Source organism: Sorex araneus, chromosome 2 (assembly GCF_027595985.1).
Source record: "Sorex araneus isolate mSorAra2 chromosome 2, mSorAra2.pri, whole genome shotgun sequence".
NCBI lineage: Eukaryota > Metazoa > Chordata > Mammalia > Eulipotyphla > Soricidae > Sorex > Sorex araneus.
The window spans coordinates 332154830-332173692 of record NC_073303.1 but is presented as its reverse complement, the minus strand read 5'-3'; the positions used below and the strand labels follow the sequence as shown (position 1 = coordinate 332173692).

Sequence of the window (18863 nt, the reverse complement as noted above, 5' to 3'; positions counted from 1 at the left end):
ATTATTTGAGAAAAGACCAGTGAGTCAATATTGGCCAATGACACATGAAGACAAATCTACTGAAGGCTTTCAAGGAAAGTGTCCTTACTTCAAGAAGAAGGCACTGTAACACGACATGGCTGAAAGAGACAGTTCTCTGTCTGTCACAGCCACACTCATAATGCAGGTACAAGGTGTTGCTCTGTTTTCACTTGGTTGTTACAATGTCCCTGCCGATAGGTTTTATAGCTACCTCTGAACTTTTTTAAAGGATGGTGAGGCACTCAGAGGTTATCCAAAATGTTCAAGTACCTAATGAGTAAAAGACAAAAGTTGGAAAATAAATCCCAAAGTCCAGTTCCAGCATTTATGATCTTAGCTGTGATGCTGTATCACTCCTCTGTGAAAACTGTCTTAGCTATCAGTCTATGCTGTCTTCCTTAAAAGGTATTCTTTCCAACTAATTTGCTTTATATAGTAATTTTAATTCTCAGGATATAACATGTTTTGCAATTGATAGGAAAGTGGATTTGAATAAAAGGCAGACTAAACCACTAAAAAAGAAAAAGATATATATTTTAAAAAATGTATTCTTTTCTCCATCAATAGATGAACAGATGTTAGAATGGTGGGGCTCAGGGGTGGATAAAATGGATGTTAGGGATCAAGAGACACAAACTTCCCTTTCTGAAACAAAATGCAACCTAGAACTCCAGTCAATTATATTTTTACCATTTGTATGTATCTCATCTAGGATGGTTGTGAATTGTAGGATAAAGTTGGTTTGCCCTTCCTTCCTGGCTACTAGGAGCTTGTGTTTGCTAATTGTCCCCCATACTCTCTCAACTTAAACCTCAGTTGTCCTTACTTCCCCCAAAGCAGGGTCCCGATGAGGGACTGAATGGACCAGGCAAGTGGTGAGCTATAGGCGACCCTGGCATCAAAATGGGCTGGCCAAAGTGCCCTAATGCTTAACTATAAGTTAAGAGTTTGGTCATGGACAAATTCTGTCATGAACCAAAAGTACTAACTAAATTTGTACCCTGTTTGGGTTAGGAATGATTGATCTGGCCTGAGCACTGTAGTCTGAGCCTGTGGTAAGATGTCCCCAGGAGAGTCACCCTACAAGCCTAAAAGTGTCTATTACTGTGTCCATACAGAATGGTAAATATTAGGAAGGAGAATTAAAGATGCTAGTTAAGTTGCAGGTCTAAGGAGAGGAGAAACACACCTTAAGGACTATTTTGCCCTTGTGGGCTGCAGGTGGTCGGGAAGTCTGGAAAAACATTTTTGATTGCACTTCCCAAGGGGAGGCGTGGTGGGGGGGCGGGGAATTAAAAGAGCAGTTGGCTGCGGGGAGAAAGGGGATTGTTGTTGGATTAATTGCTGGATTGTTGGATGAATTCATGGATTGATGGATTGAAGAAGGATTGAAGGAGGAGGAGAGAAGAGAGGGAGAGACGCAGAGAGAGATAGAGGTGACGGATATAGCGGGAAGAAGGAATCGCGCGGTTAGACACAGACACACACACCGAGAGGGCGGGAGAGACCTGGGAGAGACGGGAGATCGAATAAACGGCAACTTCAGCAACCAGCCTGGCTCTCGTTCTTCCTTCGTTCGTCCAAGGCAACAGCCGTCCCGGGTGGAGAAGCGGCTCGAGAGAGCCGAACGCGGGTGGCGAGAGAGCATCCCGGAGAGTCCGCGAACATCCTTTCACGTGTCATCCCCGGCGCCTGAGGGGTTTACACAGCTCCGTGCGTGCGCGTGCTTGGGGATTTTCACAGCTCCGTGCGTGCGCGTGCACGCGCACATGCACGCGCACATGCACGCGCGCGTGCGAGAGTGGAGATTTTTACAGTAAATGTTGCACAACAATGCATGCTTAATGCCACAAATTTCTGAAATTTAGAATTTCAAACCTGTACAAATAAAACCAGCTTAAAAAATGTTTTTTTCTAGGTTTTTGAATCACACCTGGTGGAACCCTAGTTCTACGCTCAGGAGTGACCCCTGGCGGAGTCGTGAACCAGAGTTGGTCTAAAGCGGTCACAGGCAAAGCAAATGCGAACCTCCCGTACTATTCATTCTGAAACCTAATATTTTAAGTTTGATGTTGTGTATATTTTACAATAAAAATAATGTATTTCTTTTCAAGTGGTCACCAAAACTTAAAAGAAAATTGCGCCCTGTTTAGAACACAAACTCCTTTGTGATCAAGCTCACTGGTACAGCACAGATAGAGAACTCAGGAGTGAACCAGCAGCATAAGTCAGATGGAGGCAGAGACCTTGGGAAGAATGAACAGAGTGTCCGAGGATGAATAATCAGTGTTCGCCAAAGGAGAGTTGAGACAATGCCATTAAGGCTTTGGGGGTCTGGGAAGAGAAGAGAGCAAGAAGGTTTTGGGGATTCAGTAGTTCCATGACAGCCCCAGTTTAGTGCGAACCTATAAGAGATCTGTCCCTCAGATCAATTATTTTAGTTTATATTGATCCTGAGAAGAAGATATTCTTGCCATTCCCATTCCCATTTCACAGATGAATATGGACCAGGGCTTTCTGTGTCTAAAGCTTCTTGCTTCAAGAAGAAATTCAGGGCAAGAAGAAATTGCCCTGAACACCCAAGGCACAAGCAGGGAGTGAGAGGAAAAAGGAAACACCACCCCACAGTGCTGCTGGGGACCACGGTATCCCCTCAAAATGAAAGAGGCCCAAAGAGGCCTCCAAATGAACCACCCAGATCTCCCAAGGAAAGTTTCAGAGTTCATCTGTTTTAGGTTGCTTGGAGTTAAGGAATAACTCTTTCCCACCCTACCCCCACAACCAAACATCGGAAACAACCTAATGTCTTCATGCTGTCTTAGTAGGAAAAAAAATGGCCACATAGATTTTTATTTTCTTCAGTTTTTCCAAAAATAAAAACAAACCACATTCTACTTTAACCCAACTGTAGGAAAAACAAAATATTTTTCCTCTTCTCCCTCCCAACACCCTTACCAGGATTCAGAAGTGAATGAAAACCAGGAAGGGGGAGGGAGGAAGGAGTCAGACTTAAAATGGTTTAAAAATTCAGAGCTCAAGTGTTCAATCTGCACATATTATGAAATGATGACATATAAGTCTTTAAACTGCTCTGGATTTTATTCATATCATGAACATTTATTTTTCCATGAAAATATTAGGATGTTCTGAGAATGGACAGCAGTTTTTGTGTCAGCCTCACACAGAAGGGATACAACAGCAGGGACTGAAGTCAAGTCACCACTCAGCCGTAGGTCTTTAGTTTCATCATTTGGAAACTGCAGGCGATTTTTTTTCTCCAAGACTTTCTGGAAGAATTGAATGAATTAAAGTGGGAAGCCACTTAATACATAGCAGAGATGCCTAATAATTTCTTTCCAATAAAAATGCTAATAGTAATAATAATAACTAATACTCATCATCATTATCAGGACCAAGAAAATCACTCAGAAGGTTTTATTTGGTCCCTGACATCCCATGTGCCCATCACACCCAATTACCAATGGCGGAGTCTTGGCGGCCACACACTGGGCTAGAGCATTGACCCACTAGACAATGCCAAGTATCCTATGGAGTGGGCCTGTGGGTCTCTAAACTGGGTGCCCCCACTCCCAAATTATAATCATAATCAGATGGGAATACTGTGTTAAACAATTTTCCACTGATAATCTAGCCTAACCAGTAAGATGAGAGAAGAAATGAAACCTGGAAAAACATTGTTGGCCAGAGAGCATGGTAAAAGTTTAGAAATCTCAGGGCTGGAGCCATAGCACAGCGGGTAGGGCATTTGCCTTGCACATAGCCAACTCAGGTTCGATTCACAGCATCCCATATGGTCCGCCGCACCTCCAGGAGTAATTCCTGAGTGCAGAACCTGGAGTGACCCCTGTGCATTGCTGGGTGTAACCCCCCAAAAAAGGGAAAAAAATAGCAATGGCTGGTGGACTCCCTTTGCTCAGGTCTCAGGAACCGCTGCCAGACTGGAGACAGAGGATGGCAGATGCTGTGTGAGCCATTCTGGGACGCTCCCCCAAGGTGATTCTGCCATCTCCCCCCCCACCACCACCTACTCCTTCCTATGTCAAAATTATATGCAATCAAAACTACCAACTCCATTAGTATTTCCAACACCACATAAATAAAACCCTCCCAAGTTAGTATTTCCCAAAGTGAGTTATGCCACACCCAGGGGGCGCCAGAGTGACCTGCTCCAGCAGCTTCCAGTACAACTAGGGAAGTGCTTTTCTGTTTCGAAATTTAAAGAAGGTAGATTTCGGGGGTGGGGCGAAATTGCTCTATGCAATTACGTTGATGTAAATGACTTTCGACATTCCACAGACATCCCAGAGGGTTACTAAGCTGGACTCTTATTCCCGCCCCTAACTTATCTCTCCGGACAGGGTCAGTCCTTGGCCTGAAGTTGTGCCCTTTCCATTTAGAAATTTTTGGAAGAGGTGCTGCTGAAAGAACAGGCTCATGCTGGGCTTATAGAGCCATTCCCCACAGGAAATTATGGGAATTCCTAGCATTCTTATCAGAGACAGGGGCAAAAGATCCTGTCAGTGCTGATCTGAAGGACTGTCAGGAGCATGCGTGCTTCTCTCCTTTGTTCTTGGAGACGGATGACTTCAAAGTGGCACCGTCTTCAGATCCAAAGATGGAACAAGGCTTCTGGGAAGAGTCTCAGGACAGGAGAGACAGGCGACCTGGTCCCCAAAGTCCAAGACAACAGACACAGAATGTTCCAATGGGCGGCTTCCCCAAGACTGTTCCTCTTCCTAGAAAACTCTTTGATCCTCACTTCATTGAAAGCAGAAACCCACCATGTTTCCCAGAGAAAATCTTTCATTTGGGTTACTGGGAAAAGTATAGATAGGATTGCCTGTTTTTCAGAAAATGAAATAATCCTCTATACTTTAATTTATTGGGGTTGGGGGAGCTTCTAAGCAGTTCTCAGGAGACATAGCATTCCCACAGGAAACTCTCAATCAATCTGAGAGTTTGGATGAGAATGCAATGTGGTTCAGACCCTGTAATGCTGGGGGATACCTGGGCCACATCAGCAATGCAGGGACCTCCAGGGCAGCACCCAGCAGTGCTTGGTGGGAGACCCTCCTGCAATGTGAGGAATCAAACCTGGGCAGTGAGCCCCAACTGCTAAATGATCTCTTGGCTTACTCCTCTCTACCTTTAGATATTCAACTCACCCACCAAAAAAGTGGGAAAAAAATAAAACAATTTCAAGTTTCATGTTTGTCACTGTGAAGATAATTTTGGGAAGGGACAGGAGGGTGAAGGAATACAGGACATCCTCAGAGCCCTATTCAACTGATTAATATTTCTCATGCTGCTTCAATATGCCCAGCACAACTTAAACTGCCTTTAAAAAATCTTGCTAATCTGAAATTATCTGTCAAGGGGAGAAAGGGAAAAGAAAAAGCCCAATTTGACTGCAACCAGAGGTATCAGAGGGCCTGTCACGTCATGGGTGAACAATTCTTAGGAAACAAACTTAGGAAAGGGCATCACATGTCTCTTTGGGGGCAGTAGCCCCTAAATGATTTTTCAGTTAGTTCTCTTAATGTTAAAATTGGTGTTTTACAAAAGACCTGCATTCCACTGATAGAGAACGCTTTCTTCACCTTTTGCTGCTGTCAGAGTCTGCAATGTTTCAGATCTTTCACTCTTGTAGCTATTAGTAATCTCTATACTGAGCTCCCTTTCAGCCCCCCAAGAACGCTGTTTTGTCAATACACAAACAACAAATGTTTCTAGCTGTCCCCAGTTGCTCAGTGGCAATCCAAAGATCTACCCATGTTTTCACAGGCAGAATCATACATCTCATGCTCCTCCAACATTCCAAATGTTGGATGTCCTATTATGACGCCAAGTCATATTTCAAAGACAACACAAGGGAACTGAAGGCAACCAACAAGACAAAGAAGATCTAGTATCTGCTACCAGGACAGAACAGGAATAAAGTCATGACACCCAACATCTAGGGCAGTGCCTGCAAAGGGTGCTTGGGGCAATGAGTCACTGTTCTGGGTTTTCTCACCCAGAGTTCCAGAGTCCTTCTATAGCCTAAGCACTGTTCCCAAAGCAATAGGACCAAAAAGTTGGGGAAGGAACCTAATGCTAGAATAATGGGCAACACTTGAGGCATGCTCATATTGTGCCAAGAATGGATACTAAATAAAGGGGCATCACATTTCACTCCACAACAACTCTATGGGCTCCACTCATACCCACACTTTGTAGTGAGGAAGTAGAGACTTCATAACGCTAAAGAATAATGGGCCCAAGGTGGCGAGTGGTGTAACTGTAATCTAAACCCACACATGGCTCCAACTTTTACATACTTAATCCCTACAACTCGTACATACTTAGTCACTACAGCCCACTGCTTCCAGGAAAGATGAAAATTTGGCATAAAATGAAGAAGAGGACATTTGGTCTGCTGACCTCACAGACTTGTTGGGAAGAAAAATTAAGTTCGTAAGCTCTTAAGAAAGATGAAAGTGACATAGAAGTGTGGTCTGTATCTATTTGATCATTTCTACGTAGGTTAACAAGCAGGATATGGAACTCACCATTTCCCCACACCTCTCCCCTCCTCTGATGGAATCTTGATGCACTAATCCCTTGGAACTGAAATGACATTGTTTTTTCTTCCACATACTCCATATATCATTTAATGAAAAATAATTTATTTTAACAAAACCAAATGCATTCATGTTAATGATATGAGAAGTGTAGGTTTTTTTGAAGATATTTCTTTAAACCAATTTTATACAAATTCTAAAATATAGAATGAAATCCCTTAGAATATCATTTATAATTTTTCACTAACTATAATAATAAAGTATTCTAGGACCACAAGCAATGTATTTTGGAAGAAAATAACTGAAGTTCGTGGTAAGATGGTCATTGTAGAAATATTCTCGTTTTTTAAAGTATAGGTTACATGGCTGAAAGTGAGGGTAACAAAACATTTTGGCAATAATAAAAGGTTTCTGAACCTACAATGACCAAAAATTAATTCAAAATCAATTGTGTAATGAATCTAAGGTGTTTCAGACAGCTCTCACTTATGCTGTATTTCTCAGAGGAAAAAGGAATTGTGAGTGGGAAAAGTTTAAGAAACTCTGGTATAAGTCACACTTTATCTAAATAGCATAATAATTAATATACTGGTATCTTATGTCGTAGAGAATAAACACTGCTAAATCATAACTTTAGTTTCATCCTGAGATCAGTAGCACTACATGCTGAGGCCAAGAAGCACTGACCCTCTGGGTCTGATTAAAGCTTGATACTGGTCACTTCATTTTTCAAATATTTTCCTCAAGGAAACTTTTCATAGAGAGAAAAAACAGGCAAGCCTGTAAGATTCGATCTCTGTCCTCCCCAGGGACCTATCAGAATCTTGGGAAAGTGGATTATAAGCATGACATACAGAGAAACTGAAACAATGAAACAACAACAAAATCCTGGTTGACACCAAAATACAACTGTGCATCTCTGGTGGGCATGTGGGAAGCTACTGGTTAATAAAGAATAATGAATCATGGGACGATGATTGCTGGAGATCAAGCTTTTTGCTCTATATTGTTCTGATAAATTTGAAGTAAAGTGCAGTGTTATTTTGTAAACAGCCTTAACTTCATATAGCAAATACTGCTGAAAAATTTTCACGAATAACTTTTGGAAACAACCCACCAAATAACAGTCTGCTAGGGTACTGGTCCCTTTGTCTTGTGGATAATTAAATCCTGGCTCATCTATATTCTAAATTAAAGTTGTAGTCACTGGACTTGCATAAATAAGACATACATAAAATCATACAGAAACTAAATTCTATATGTTGTCTTTCCAGGTTCAGAGGAAATCACAAATTTATATTTCAAAAATGAGGATTTAGACTTGTCACCCTTGATGTTTGACTATGTAAATCCACCAAATTGCCATGTTTCAAATTGTAGAAGAGTGATAATTCTACCTTGCATTTTTAAAAATGAAATATCTTATTTTTACCTTTTATTTTTGATTGAAGTTCTGTGACTTATAATACTGTTAATGGCGGTATGCATGCACAAAATTTCAACACCACACCTATCATCAGTGTACCTACTCACCTTGCATTCTAATAGGGATGGACCTTCATATCACTACTCTATTGGCATGCTTTAGTCTCATCAAAGTTTGGTGAGACTTGACTATCTTGGCAGATGCCATAGTGTTTCAATAGTCAGAGACAGCATCTGAGACCCCTAATTTTAAGGGATTGGTTTCAAATTTTGAGAGTACAAAAAGGGCCAAAGCCATGTCTTTTGTTTGAACAACTCCCACCCATGACCTTAACCAATTTTGTCTCCCTTTAATGGTGCAAGTGTAATCATACCAAGGAATGAGTTCTTGGGTTCTGCTTTCAATAATCAGTTTTGACCACTTTGTAGGAACCAAAAGCCCACTTACCTTTTATAAATCCAGATTCAAAGAACCATAAAAATGACAGAGCCTAGTAGTGAGGCCAAATCCCTGCCCAGCCTACTTTGGTTTTCCAGAGCTGAGAATATCCTCTACTTGAAAGGTCACCTCAATCTCAAGGGCTTTTTCTTAAATTGCATTAGACTGGGTGTCAGAAGAGTGAGCTTTCTTTGAAATCTTAGCTAACTTTATTTGGCCAGTACTCAATCTGTCTGGGCCTCCCCTTTTCCATCTATAAAAGTAAAGGCTGATTTAAGTCACTGAAAAGGCTCTTCCATTGCCAAAATTCTACTCTAACCTGGACATCTATCACTTTTCTTAAGTTGGATTAAAAATTCTCAATATTAAACTATCTCTTTGATAGTCTATTCTGAGACTTCCCATTAATTCCCTCCCTTTCTCTATCTGTACCAGTCAGTATCATTCTCCACAAGCCTCTGTTTAGACTCTCCAGCATTCGTAAGTTATCATGTCTCCTCAGTCATCAGTTTGTGATTTCTACACATAACTTAACCATCATAAATTTTATCTCTTTGTCAACTTACTACTTTTTGTGTATTTTCACCAAATCTCCATTCATCTAACGAATCAGTCATAAAATTCTGAATAAAAATTCTCTTGGTGTCTTTTTCCTTTTCTTTTTTATAAAATTTGGTGGTGGGTGGGTGGTTGGACCATATCTGGATGTGCTCAGGGCTTACTATTTTTCTGTGCTCAGAGATCACTCCTTGTGGGATCAGGGGACCACATAAGGTGCCAGGGATCAGGCCATGTGCAAGGCAAATACCCTACCTGCTATACTATCAACCAAGCCACTCTCAAATATTTTTTTTAAAGAAAACTTTTCTCTTGGTTCTCCATATTTCTACTGATTTCCAAAGTAGAGTTGCACTGGTTTTCAAATACATATTTTAAATCTACTAATTCCCAACATACATAGTCATTTCAACATTAATTTTATCTTAATCTTACAAATTTGATTTTCTCTTTATTTCTGCATCTCAAGATTGGTTTTGTTCTATATATCCTTTCTTTTGTAATTTTTGGTCTTCATTTCTATCACTTTCAGAGAAAACCTCCTGGGCAATCAGTACAACTAAGTAAACAATTCAGAAACACATAATTGTGAAGACAAAAGAACAGAAGTACCAAGGTGGGAAAAAAGTATCCTGAGTATAAGCCACTCTACCCACATCTAAATGGGGAGCTATGAGTTTGATGCTGTTGCGTTCCCATTTCAAAGTCCTATTTTTCCCTGTGAAAGTAATGCAGAAGTGTGTGTCCAGAAGGAAAAATGCTAAAGCGATGAGGGAGCCAGAGCAGCTGGGGGTTGTTAACTTTAATCAAAGTCCAGTCAGAATTTTTTTTTAAACAACAGGAAATAGACTCATTCTCATTTTCATTTTCTTTCTCTCCCTCTCTCTCCCTCTTCATCTCCCCTTTCCCTTGAACTGTCTTTGGAAACTTTGGAATGTTCCACTAGCAGTTCAAAGCCAAATTGCCAAGTATGAAAAGCACGATCCCAAAGAGAACACCCAGATGCCTCAGCGGAAGAGGCAGAGATGTACCTACTAGTTCTCTGGGTTGCTCTAACAGGTTGCCATAAACAGGATGACTTAAAACAACAAAGAAATGTCTTGTCTCCCCATTTTACAGGCCACAAGTCTGAAAGTAGGCTCAGTCAGTGGAAATAAAGATGTTGGCAGGATTGCACTCGCTAAACAAGCTCTGAGTGGAAACCCATTTCTTGGCCGTTTCCATCTTCTAGTGGTCACCAATATTTCTTGGCTTGTGACCCCTTCCTCCATCTTCAGAGTCCATCCCTCTCACCTTGGCTTCCATCATCACATCACCATCTCCTCTAGGTAGTCAAACTTCCTCTCCCTCCATTTTATAAGGGTATCTGCGACTTTATTTAGAGTCCAACTGGGTAACCTGGGACCATCACTCTGTCTCAAACTCTTTAACTTAATGAGATCTGCAAAACCATTTTGCTTTAAAATGTTAAGATCCAGGTTTGAGAAATGAGGACCCGAACAACTCAGGTGTGTGTGGGGGGGAGGGGTTAGAGAAGGGAGGGGAGCATCATTCAGCCTATCTTGAAATCCTTGTGTCTTTGTGGTTCCTGGGGGAAAAAGTCTTCCTCTCACTAATCCACCAGTGTAAACGCAAACCCTACAGTAAAAACGTTTGTTTTAAAATATTCCAGAAATCCCAGGATTTGGTCCCGATTTTCTTCTCCACCACCTTTACCAATTACCCAGTTTGTATTTGGAACACTCCCACCCGCCCTGTAACACCTCATCACTTCCCCCAACTTCCCCCACTCCTGGGCACAGGTCTATTTCACTTCCCTCAACATTGTGAGAAATCATCCATTTATTATACAGAAACTCAACCTTCTACAAACACTGGGACTCAGAGCCACATTCATCTGCCTCAAAGGTCCAACAATGGTCTTGTTGGTAAGTTGACAAGGAAAAGAGCTTTGTTAGAACTCACCAAACCGCTTATAACCGAAGGATTGCACCTCCTCCTCCTCTGCGAAGTCGTCTACAAGAGAAAAAAAGATACACGATAAGCTTGAGGGGGCCAGAAGAGTGGGGTCAGAAAAGACTCAACTGCTCCCAGGGACACAGTGCAATTCTTTATCATGTTGCTAAAGAACCTCTCATTTCACAGTTCTGCTAGGTATGAATTAGCAATGTATTGTGCAAATAAAGGAGACTTTTTGACAAGTGAATATGTCTACGTCTGACTTTTCCAGGGAACTCTGACCAATTATTTTTGAGTTGGTCAGAATTACTGCATAGAACCTGAGCTTTATTTCAGAAGTTCAGTCAAAAAGATTTGAAAGGGGCTAGAGCAATAGCACAGCAGGGTAGGGCATCTTCCTTTCACGTGGCCAACCTGGGTTCAATTCCCAGCATCCCATATGGTCCCCTGAGCAACGCCAGGAGTAATTTCTGAGTACAAAGCCAGGAGTAACCCCTGTGCATTGCCGGTATGAGAAAGAAAGAAAGAAAGAAAGAAAGAAAGAAAGAAAGAAAGAAAGAAAGAAAGAAAGAAAGAAAGAAAGAAAGAAAGAAAGAAAGAAAGAAAGAAAGAAAGAAAGAAAGAAAGAAAGAAAGAAAGAAAGAAAGAAAGAAAGAAAGAAGGAAGGAAAAGATAAAAGAAATAAAATCTTTTAAAAAAATGATTTGAAAGAGGTGAGAGAGATAGTACCGAAGTTAAGGTGCTTGCCTTGCATATGGCCAACTCCAGATCAAATCCCCAGCACTACAATAGGCCCCAGAGCACAGAGCCAGGAGCAAGCCCTAAGCACAGAGTCAGGAATGAGTCATGAACACTGTCATGCGTGTCTGCCTCAACCCCCACCAAAAAGAGAAATAAAAGAAAAATGATTTTAATTGCCTTTTCTCAGACTTCCCAGCAGTAGAGCTTCAGAAATAGGTGAGAAATTGTCCCTTCCATTCAGAAGGTGACAGGCTTTCATAAAAGAGGATATAGCAGGCAGGGATTGGGGAGGGTGCGAAAAAGTCTCTGTATCAACTTTCAACAATTAGTGCTGATCTCTGAAATGTAATAGAAAATTAAACTATTATATATTAATAGTATGTGAGGGTGAGCCTCGGAACACTAGTTTGTTAGGGAGTGTTATGGAATGGCTGAGAGAATATGTTTGATTCAGGTAAAGAGAAATCCTTATCTGTTGCTTCTGCTTTAAAAACCATTTATTTATTCATTTAGCAAATACCTGCTTCAGCCCAGTGGGGCTGATGCCCTGAATAATAGTAACCATGGTGCTCAGGACCAGCTTCCCTGCCAGTTCCCTCCCCCCCACCCTCCCCTTCCCCAGGGCCACATCTGCAAAGGAATCACATGAAAACATTGACAGCTAGAGATGATCAATGACAATTTCATACCAGAAACAAAGAATTTATATTGCACCTCTGACAGAAAATAGCTTAAAATTTCCCCTTAGAAGTTTTATTACCCTCCCCCAAGCTTTTTTACAGCAGGCCTACCATTAGCTTATTTGTTTGTTTTCTTTCCCTGTGATCTTTTTTCCCATTAAGAATTTAGTCTCTCCTTCCTGAAATTTCCCTGGGGACATCAGATATCTCATATTTTCGTTATTAAAGGAATTCCGGTCTGGGGCGGGAGTGATAGTACAGCAGGTAGGGCATTTGCCTTGCACGTGGTTGACCTGGGATCGATCCCCAGCATTCCATATGTGCCGCCCCCACCCCCTCACCCCACTGCCCCAGCACCACTAGGAGTAATTCCTGAATACAGAGTCAGGAGTAACCCCTGAGAATTGCCAGGTATGACCCAAAAAGACAAAAAAAATTTTTTTAATTAAAAATAAAGCAATTGAGCTCTGCCTCCAAATGAATATGCTCAAGTCCCTAATAGGGTTTAGGAAAACAAAGGCTTAATAGAGACCCCTGATAGAACTCACAGAGGATCTCCTACTTACTCTCTTAACCCCTCATCCCCAAAGAATTTTTAATTTGGCTGGGTGTGGTGGGGAGGAGGGTAGAGTATGCCCTCCAAAGCAGTTTTCAGGGGGCCAGTGGGCTACTCTCAACAATTCTTGGCCCAGTTACGATGCTTGAACCCAGTAATATAGAGCTGCTTGGGCCCAGCAGTGTTGGAGGTTACCAGGGCCACAGCCAGCGGTGCTCAGGGCCACTCGGTGCAGGGAACTAAGCTCAGGGCCTCCTGCACACCAGGCATAGAGCCCCAGCCTTTTGAGCGTGCTCTCTCTCTTTCTCTCTAATCAATCTTAATATCTTAATGATTTTTTGGAGAGAAGAATCTTGAAAATACTGCAAAATATACAGTTCCAAAACTATATCCCACTCTTGGAAATTCAGAATGTTTTCTGAACTATTATAGGCTTTAAGAAATGCTGAGAGAAGGAAGAAAAACAAAACCTGTTTAACTTTTTTTGACTCAGTGTTTTTAAATGTTGACTTTAGAATCATGTTTTTATAGTCTTGAAAGCTAGGTAGAGGTAGGGCAGGTGATACTGAAAATACAGTTCTTTATAAGTACTGGAGTTCCCCTGGGTTCAATGCCAAATTTCACCAGCCATCCAGTTAACAGTCAGCTCAGACTATGGATAGAGAAGGCATGATCAGGTTTATGTTGACACAGATGAGGAGTTTTAAATGCTGGGTCAAGAACTGATGCCAGTCCATAGGCATTAAAAAAAAAACCTCTGAAATCCACTAGACCTTCTCATTCAGCTTATGGGTTTCAACCGCTAGTTTTTAGGCATAAATAAAAAGGTTGAAAACCCACTGGTATAGGTCACAACTTCTTTTGTGTGTGTATGTGTGTGTGGGGAGGGTGGTGAGTGGAAGGGCATACCCAGCTATTCGGGTTGTCTTATTCCTATTTCTTCACTCAGAGGTCATTCCTGGTGAGCTCAGGAGACCATAAGGGGTGCCAGGATCAAACACTGGTGACCTGCATGCAAAGCAAGAGCCCTACACACTGTCCCAACTTTCTTAACCTGGGCTTGTGACCCAGGTGGTAGACCACACAGCTGAACTGGGGGGCGGGGGGGTACAAAAACTCACAACAGCAAAATGTTTCTGAACAAAACCAAAAATTCTGACAACCAAAACTTAATTCAAAGTCAACAGCATAATAAATCTGAGCATTGTTTATGACAATGCTCACCACTGGTGATTTTCTGGGGCAAAAAAAAGGAATGTGAACAGGAAACGTTTAAGCAGACCTGATTCAGGCGAGCCCCGTGAGGAGAGAGGCGAGACAGAGTGGCTGAGAGGCAGGGTGAGCCTAACACTAAATATTTGAGAGAGCCAGACTATGTTGAGGCCACAAAGATTTAAAGACAGGTTTGAGGAACACAAACTGCCTAGATGTTGTGTGCCAGGCTATACTCGCTTCTCAAAACCTTCTCCATACAATGGAGACATCGCCCTTGATTAGAGCACCAGGTTTAGCAAAGATGAAACACTCAAATAAGGGCATCATCACTAGAAAATATCCCATCTCCTTAGCAACCTGTCACTTTTTGAAACTCTGATACCAGTAAAGCCACACAATTCCACAAGCAAGGATTTGGTTAAGAATTAGAGTCTTTAAGTTCTGGGGTGGTCATACTTGATCCCCGCTTCTGAGAATACTTTGTATTCAAGGAAGCAGTAACCCTAACTTACTGTATAACAAAATGTGTTTAAGTCAAGATTCGTATCCACAGGCTTGTGCTTTCTTGGCTCCCACAGCCCTACTTTCTCATTCTTCCTTTTAATACATGAGTTTTATATTCGCTTGCACAGTTCAAAATATGATTTTGATTTTGATTTTACTTTCCTTGACAACTGGCACAGTGCCACATTGGCCAGAGATTTTTGTGATAGAGAAGGTTGAACAGAATTTTTCTGCTGATTTATTCTCTGAGATATTTCAGAGTTCCATGAGTTCAAGGGAAGTTTAGTTTACTTGGCTTAGAGAGTCAAGAGTCATACATATTAAAATTTTCCAGTTAGGGCTGAGAGATAGTACAGCAGGTAAGGTATTGCTTTGTACCCGGCCATACTTTGTTTGAACGTTGGTACCACCTGGAGTTCCCCAAGCATCACCAGGAGTGATCCCTGAGCACCACTGGGTAAGGCCAAAAAACAACAACAAAATTTCAATCTGTGGCCCAAATTGTTGCTATCACCCCAGAGCTTGCTTTGTATTGGTGTGAAAACACTGAGCTCTGTCTGCTTATATTCCTGCTCTACTGTCACTCTACCAGATGGAAACCACTTGAAAATCTGTTACACCATACCCTAAATAACAGTAATCTTATGGAACATTATAGGCATTAAAAGACAGTGAACTTAAGCTGAGTCTACCACTAGTTCATGAATTCCTGAAAGAAAGAAGTTAAATCTTTCTATCTTTTTTTGGTTACACCTGACAATGCTCAGGGCTTACTTCTGGTTCTGAGCTCATGATTACTCCTGGTAGGCTTGGGGAAACAAGTGGGGTGCCGGGGATCAAAGTTGGGTCACCTGTGTGCATGGCAAATGCCCTACCCACTGTACTATCATGTCAGCCCATAAATCTTCCTATTTTTGATTGTCCACCATATTTTGGGGAGATTACTAAGAGTCAACACATACTCAGCATCAAGTACTTCCCATTCATTGAGTTTTTTTTCTGTCTCACAGATGAGAAAACTGAGACTCAGAGAGGTTATATAATTTGACTCAACATCTCATACATTGTGAATAGTTAGGTCACGAGCACAGATCCAGACCAGTGGAGCTTTCAAGTTCTATCATATGATGGTCACTGGACCCACAAACCCAAGAAATTGAAGCCTGTGCCAGCAAGAAAGTTAAAAAGCAATGGTTTACTATATAGAACCCTGAAAAGGCTCAGGAATTTGTGGGACTGGAAAGATAGCACAGCAGGTAGGGTGTTTGCTTTGCATGCGGCCGACCCAGGTTCGATTCCCAGCATCCCACTGATCCCCCGAGCACCGCCAGGAGTAATTCCTGAGTGCAGAGCCAGGAGTAACCCCTGATCATTGCCAGGTGTGACCCAAAAAGCAAAAAAAAAAAAAAGGCTCAGGAATTTGCAACACAGGTCACTCTAGAAAGGAGAATAAAGGTGAGGCTGACGAAAGATTCCTCGAGTATATGTTCAAGAAGCAGCTGCAAGGGCTAGGGAGGTAGTTAAATGTCTGGATCACAGGCTCTGATTGCTGAATCTCTGGGTTTGTCTGTCAGGAGAGCATGAAGCCCCCAAGGACCTCTTGGAGTAACCATCTCAAGCACCAAAGTGGCACCTGGCCCCAAACACTACTGGGTATGGCTCCGCTACATCAAAAAAAAAGCTGTTGTCAAAAAGGTAGGTAAGTATCGAGGATATGCAGTAATTAGAATTCTCATATACTGCTTGTAGGAAAAGAAAATGATGCAGTCACTTTGGGAAAGAGCTTGGAAGCTCCTCAAAAGGTTAGACGTAAAGTTACCAATATTATCCAGCAATTTCCCTCCTAGAAAAATACCTGTAAGGTGTATATCTATATAAAAACCTTTATAAGAGGATCAACTATGGCAACATTATTCATGATAGTAAAAATATGAAAACTATATGTACATTCACTGTCACTGTCATCCTGTTGCTCATCGAAAGAGCCTGACAAGCTACCAAAAATATCACACCCACACGGTATTGGAATAGAAACAGACCTGCAGACCAACAGAACAGAGTTGAATATTCTGACAACTCTCAGATATATGATCACTTAATCTTTGGTAAAGGAGCAAGAAATGTACAGTGAAACAAGGAAAGCCTCTTAAACAAATGACACTGGGAAAACTGGACAGCTACCTGCACAAAAACTAACTCAGACCACTGTCTACTGCCAGGCACAAAAGTCAGATCAAAATGGATTAAAGACTTCCATATCAGACATGAATCCATAAGATACATGGAGGAAAATGGAAAATGTAGGCAGAATCCTCCATGACACTGAAGCTAAAGGCAACTTTAAGGACGAAACCTTCTGACCAAGCAAGTGGAAATAAACATCAACAAACGGGACTACATTAAACTAAGAAGCTTCTGCACCTCAAAAGAAACAGTGACCAAAATACAGAGAAGCCCACTGAATGGAAAAAATTATTTATCCAATACCCATCAGATAAGGGGTTAATATCCAGGGTATACAAGACATTGGAAGAACTGTACAGGGAAAAAAGCCTCCAGTCCCATCAAAAATGGGGAGAGAAATAACAGAAACTTTCTCAAAAAATAAATACAAATGGCCAAAAGGCACATTAAAAAATGCTCTGTATCACTAATCATCAGAAAGATGCAAATCAAAACAACAATGATATATCATCTTATATCATATATCAGACCTCATCTTATATCAGACCACAGAGACTGTCACACATCAAAAAGAACAAGAACAAGCAGTGCTGGTGTGAATGTGTGGAGAAAGGTACTCTTTTATTGTTGGTGGGAATGCCAATAGCCAGCCTTTATGGAAAACAATATGTGCATTACTAAAATAACTAGAAATTGAGCTTCCATATGACTTAGCAAGACCACTTCTGGGAATACATGCCAGGAGCACAAAAAAACACAATAGAAATGACATCTGCACCTGTATGTTCATTGCAGCACTTTTCACAATAGCCAGAATCTGCAAACAACCCTAGTGTCCGAGAGCAGACAATTGGTTAAAGAAATTATAGTACATATACACAGTGGAATACTATGCAGCTATTAGAAAAGATAAAGTCATGAAATTTGCTTATAAGTGGATGGACATGGAGAGTATCATGCTAAGTGAAATGAGTCAGAAAGAGAGAGGCAGACAAAATGACTGCACTTATTTGTGGAATATAAAATAGCATAATATAAGCCTAACACCCACAGACAGCAGAGACAAGGGCCAGAAAGATTGCTCCATGGGCTCTCCGCCGAGATGTGACCTGCGTGGCCACACGTGTACGGCCTCTCCGTTGCTGGATGACCATGATCCTGGAGGCCAGCTAAACTACTTTTGGTACCAGCAGCTTCTTGCAGAAATGTCTCTAGACTGTGAACTAAGCCATGGCCCCATGCCACCCAGGAGGGGAAAGGTTTTTCTCTCTCTGCTTTTCCTTTCCGAGGGGAAAGCCGTGGTGACCGCCATCTTATAAGGACCAATAAAGAGAGGTATGAGCTTGAAATGATGCAATTTCTGGCAGAAATTTCCCTGGACTTAGTTACTTAAATACTAAAATACAGAAATCCAAAACCACGCAGCCGCAATATCTCTTCATTCTCAGCAATGGAAAACAAATTATCAAATGCTTCCTTTTCAGCAGGTCTGATTTTGTGGGGGAAACTCCAAACAATAATAGTGAGTTTTTTTGGTGGAAATATTGAATGTAATCAAAGTAAAGAGAAAGTAGTGAAAATTATCACCTACACAGGCGGGGGGTGGGGGGTTAGGAGGGGAAGTATACTGGGGTTTTGGTGGTGGAATATGTGCACTGGTGAAGGGATGGGTATTTGACCATTGTATAATTGAGACTTAAGGCTGAGTGCTTTGTAACTTTCCACATGGTGATTCAATTAAATATTTTAAAAAATTAAAAAAAAAAGATTGTTCCATGGTTGGAAACCTGCCTCATGAGCTGGGGGAGAAGGCAGCTGGGATAGAGAAAGAATCACTAAGTCAATGATGGTTGGAGGGATCACTCAGGATGGGAGATGTGTGCTGAAAGTAGATAAAGGACCAAACATGATGGCCTCTCAGTATCTTCATTGCAAACCATAATAGTCAAAAATAGAGAGAATAAGAAGGAAATTGTCTGCCATAGAGGCAGGGTATG

At 41.5% G+C, this 18863-nt stretch overlaps 1 protein-coding gene across 2 annotated transcripts in view; it reads right to left on the bottom strand.

Annotated features, from left to right (window-relative positions):
* The window catches only part of COLEC12 (collectin subfamily member 12), a 202534-nt gene that overhangs the window by 166686 nt on the left and 16985 nt on the right, over nt 1-18863 (bottom strand). Inside the window, exon 2 of one of the 2 annotated variants that reach the window (XM_055126971.1) lies at nt 10993-11043. In XM_055126971.1, coding sequence (XP_054982946.1) covers nt 10993-11043 — 51 coding nt within the window. Of the gene's footprint in view, nt 1-1529; nt 1704-10992; nt 11044-18863 lie in introns of those variants that run through there. The other variant, XM_055126973.1, reaches the window with a different exon arrangement.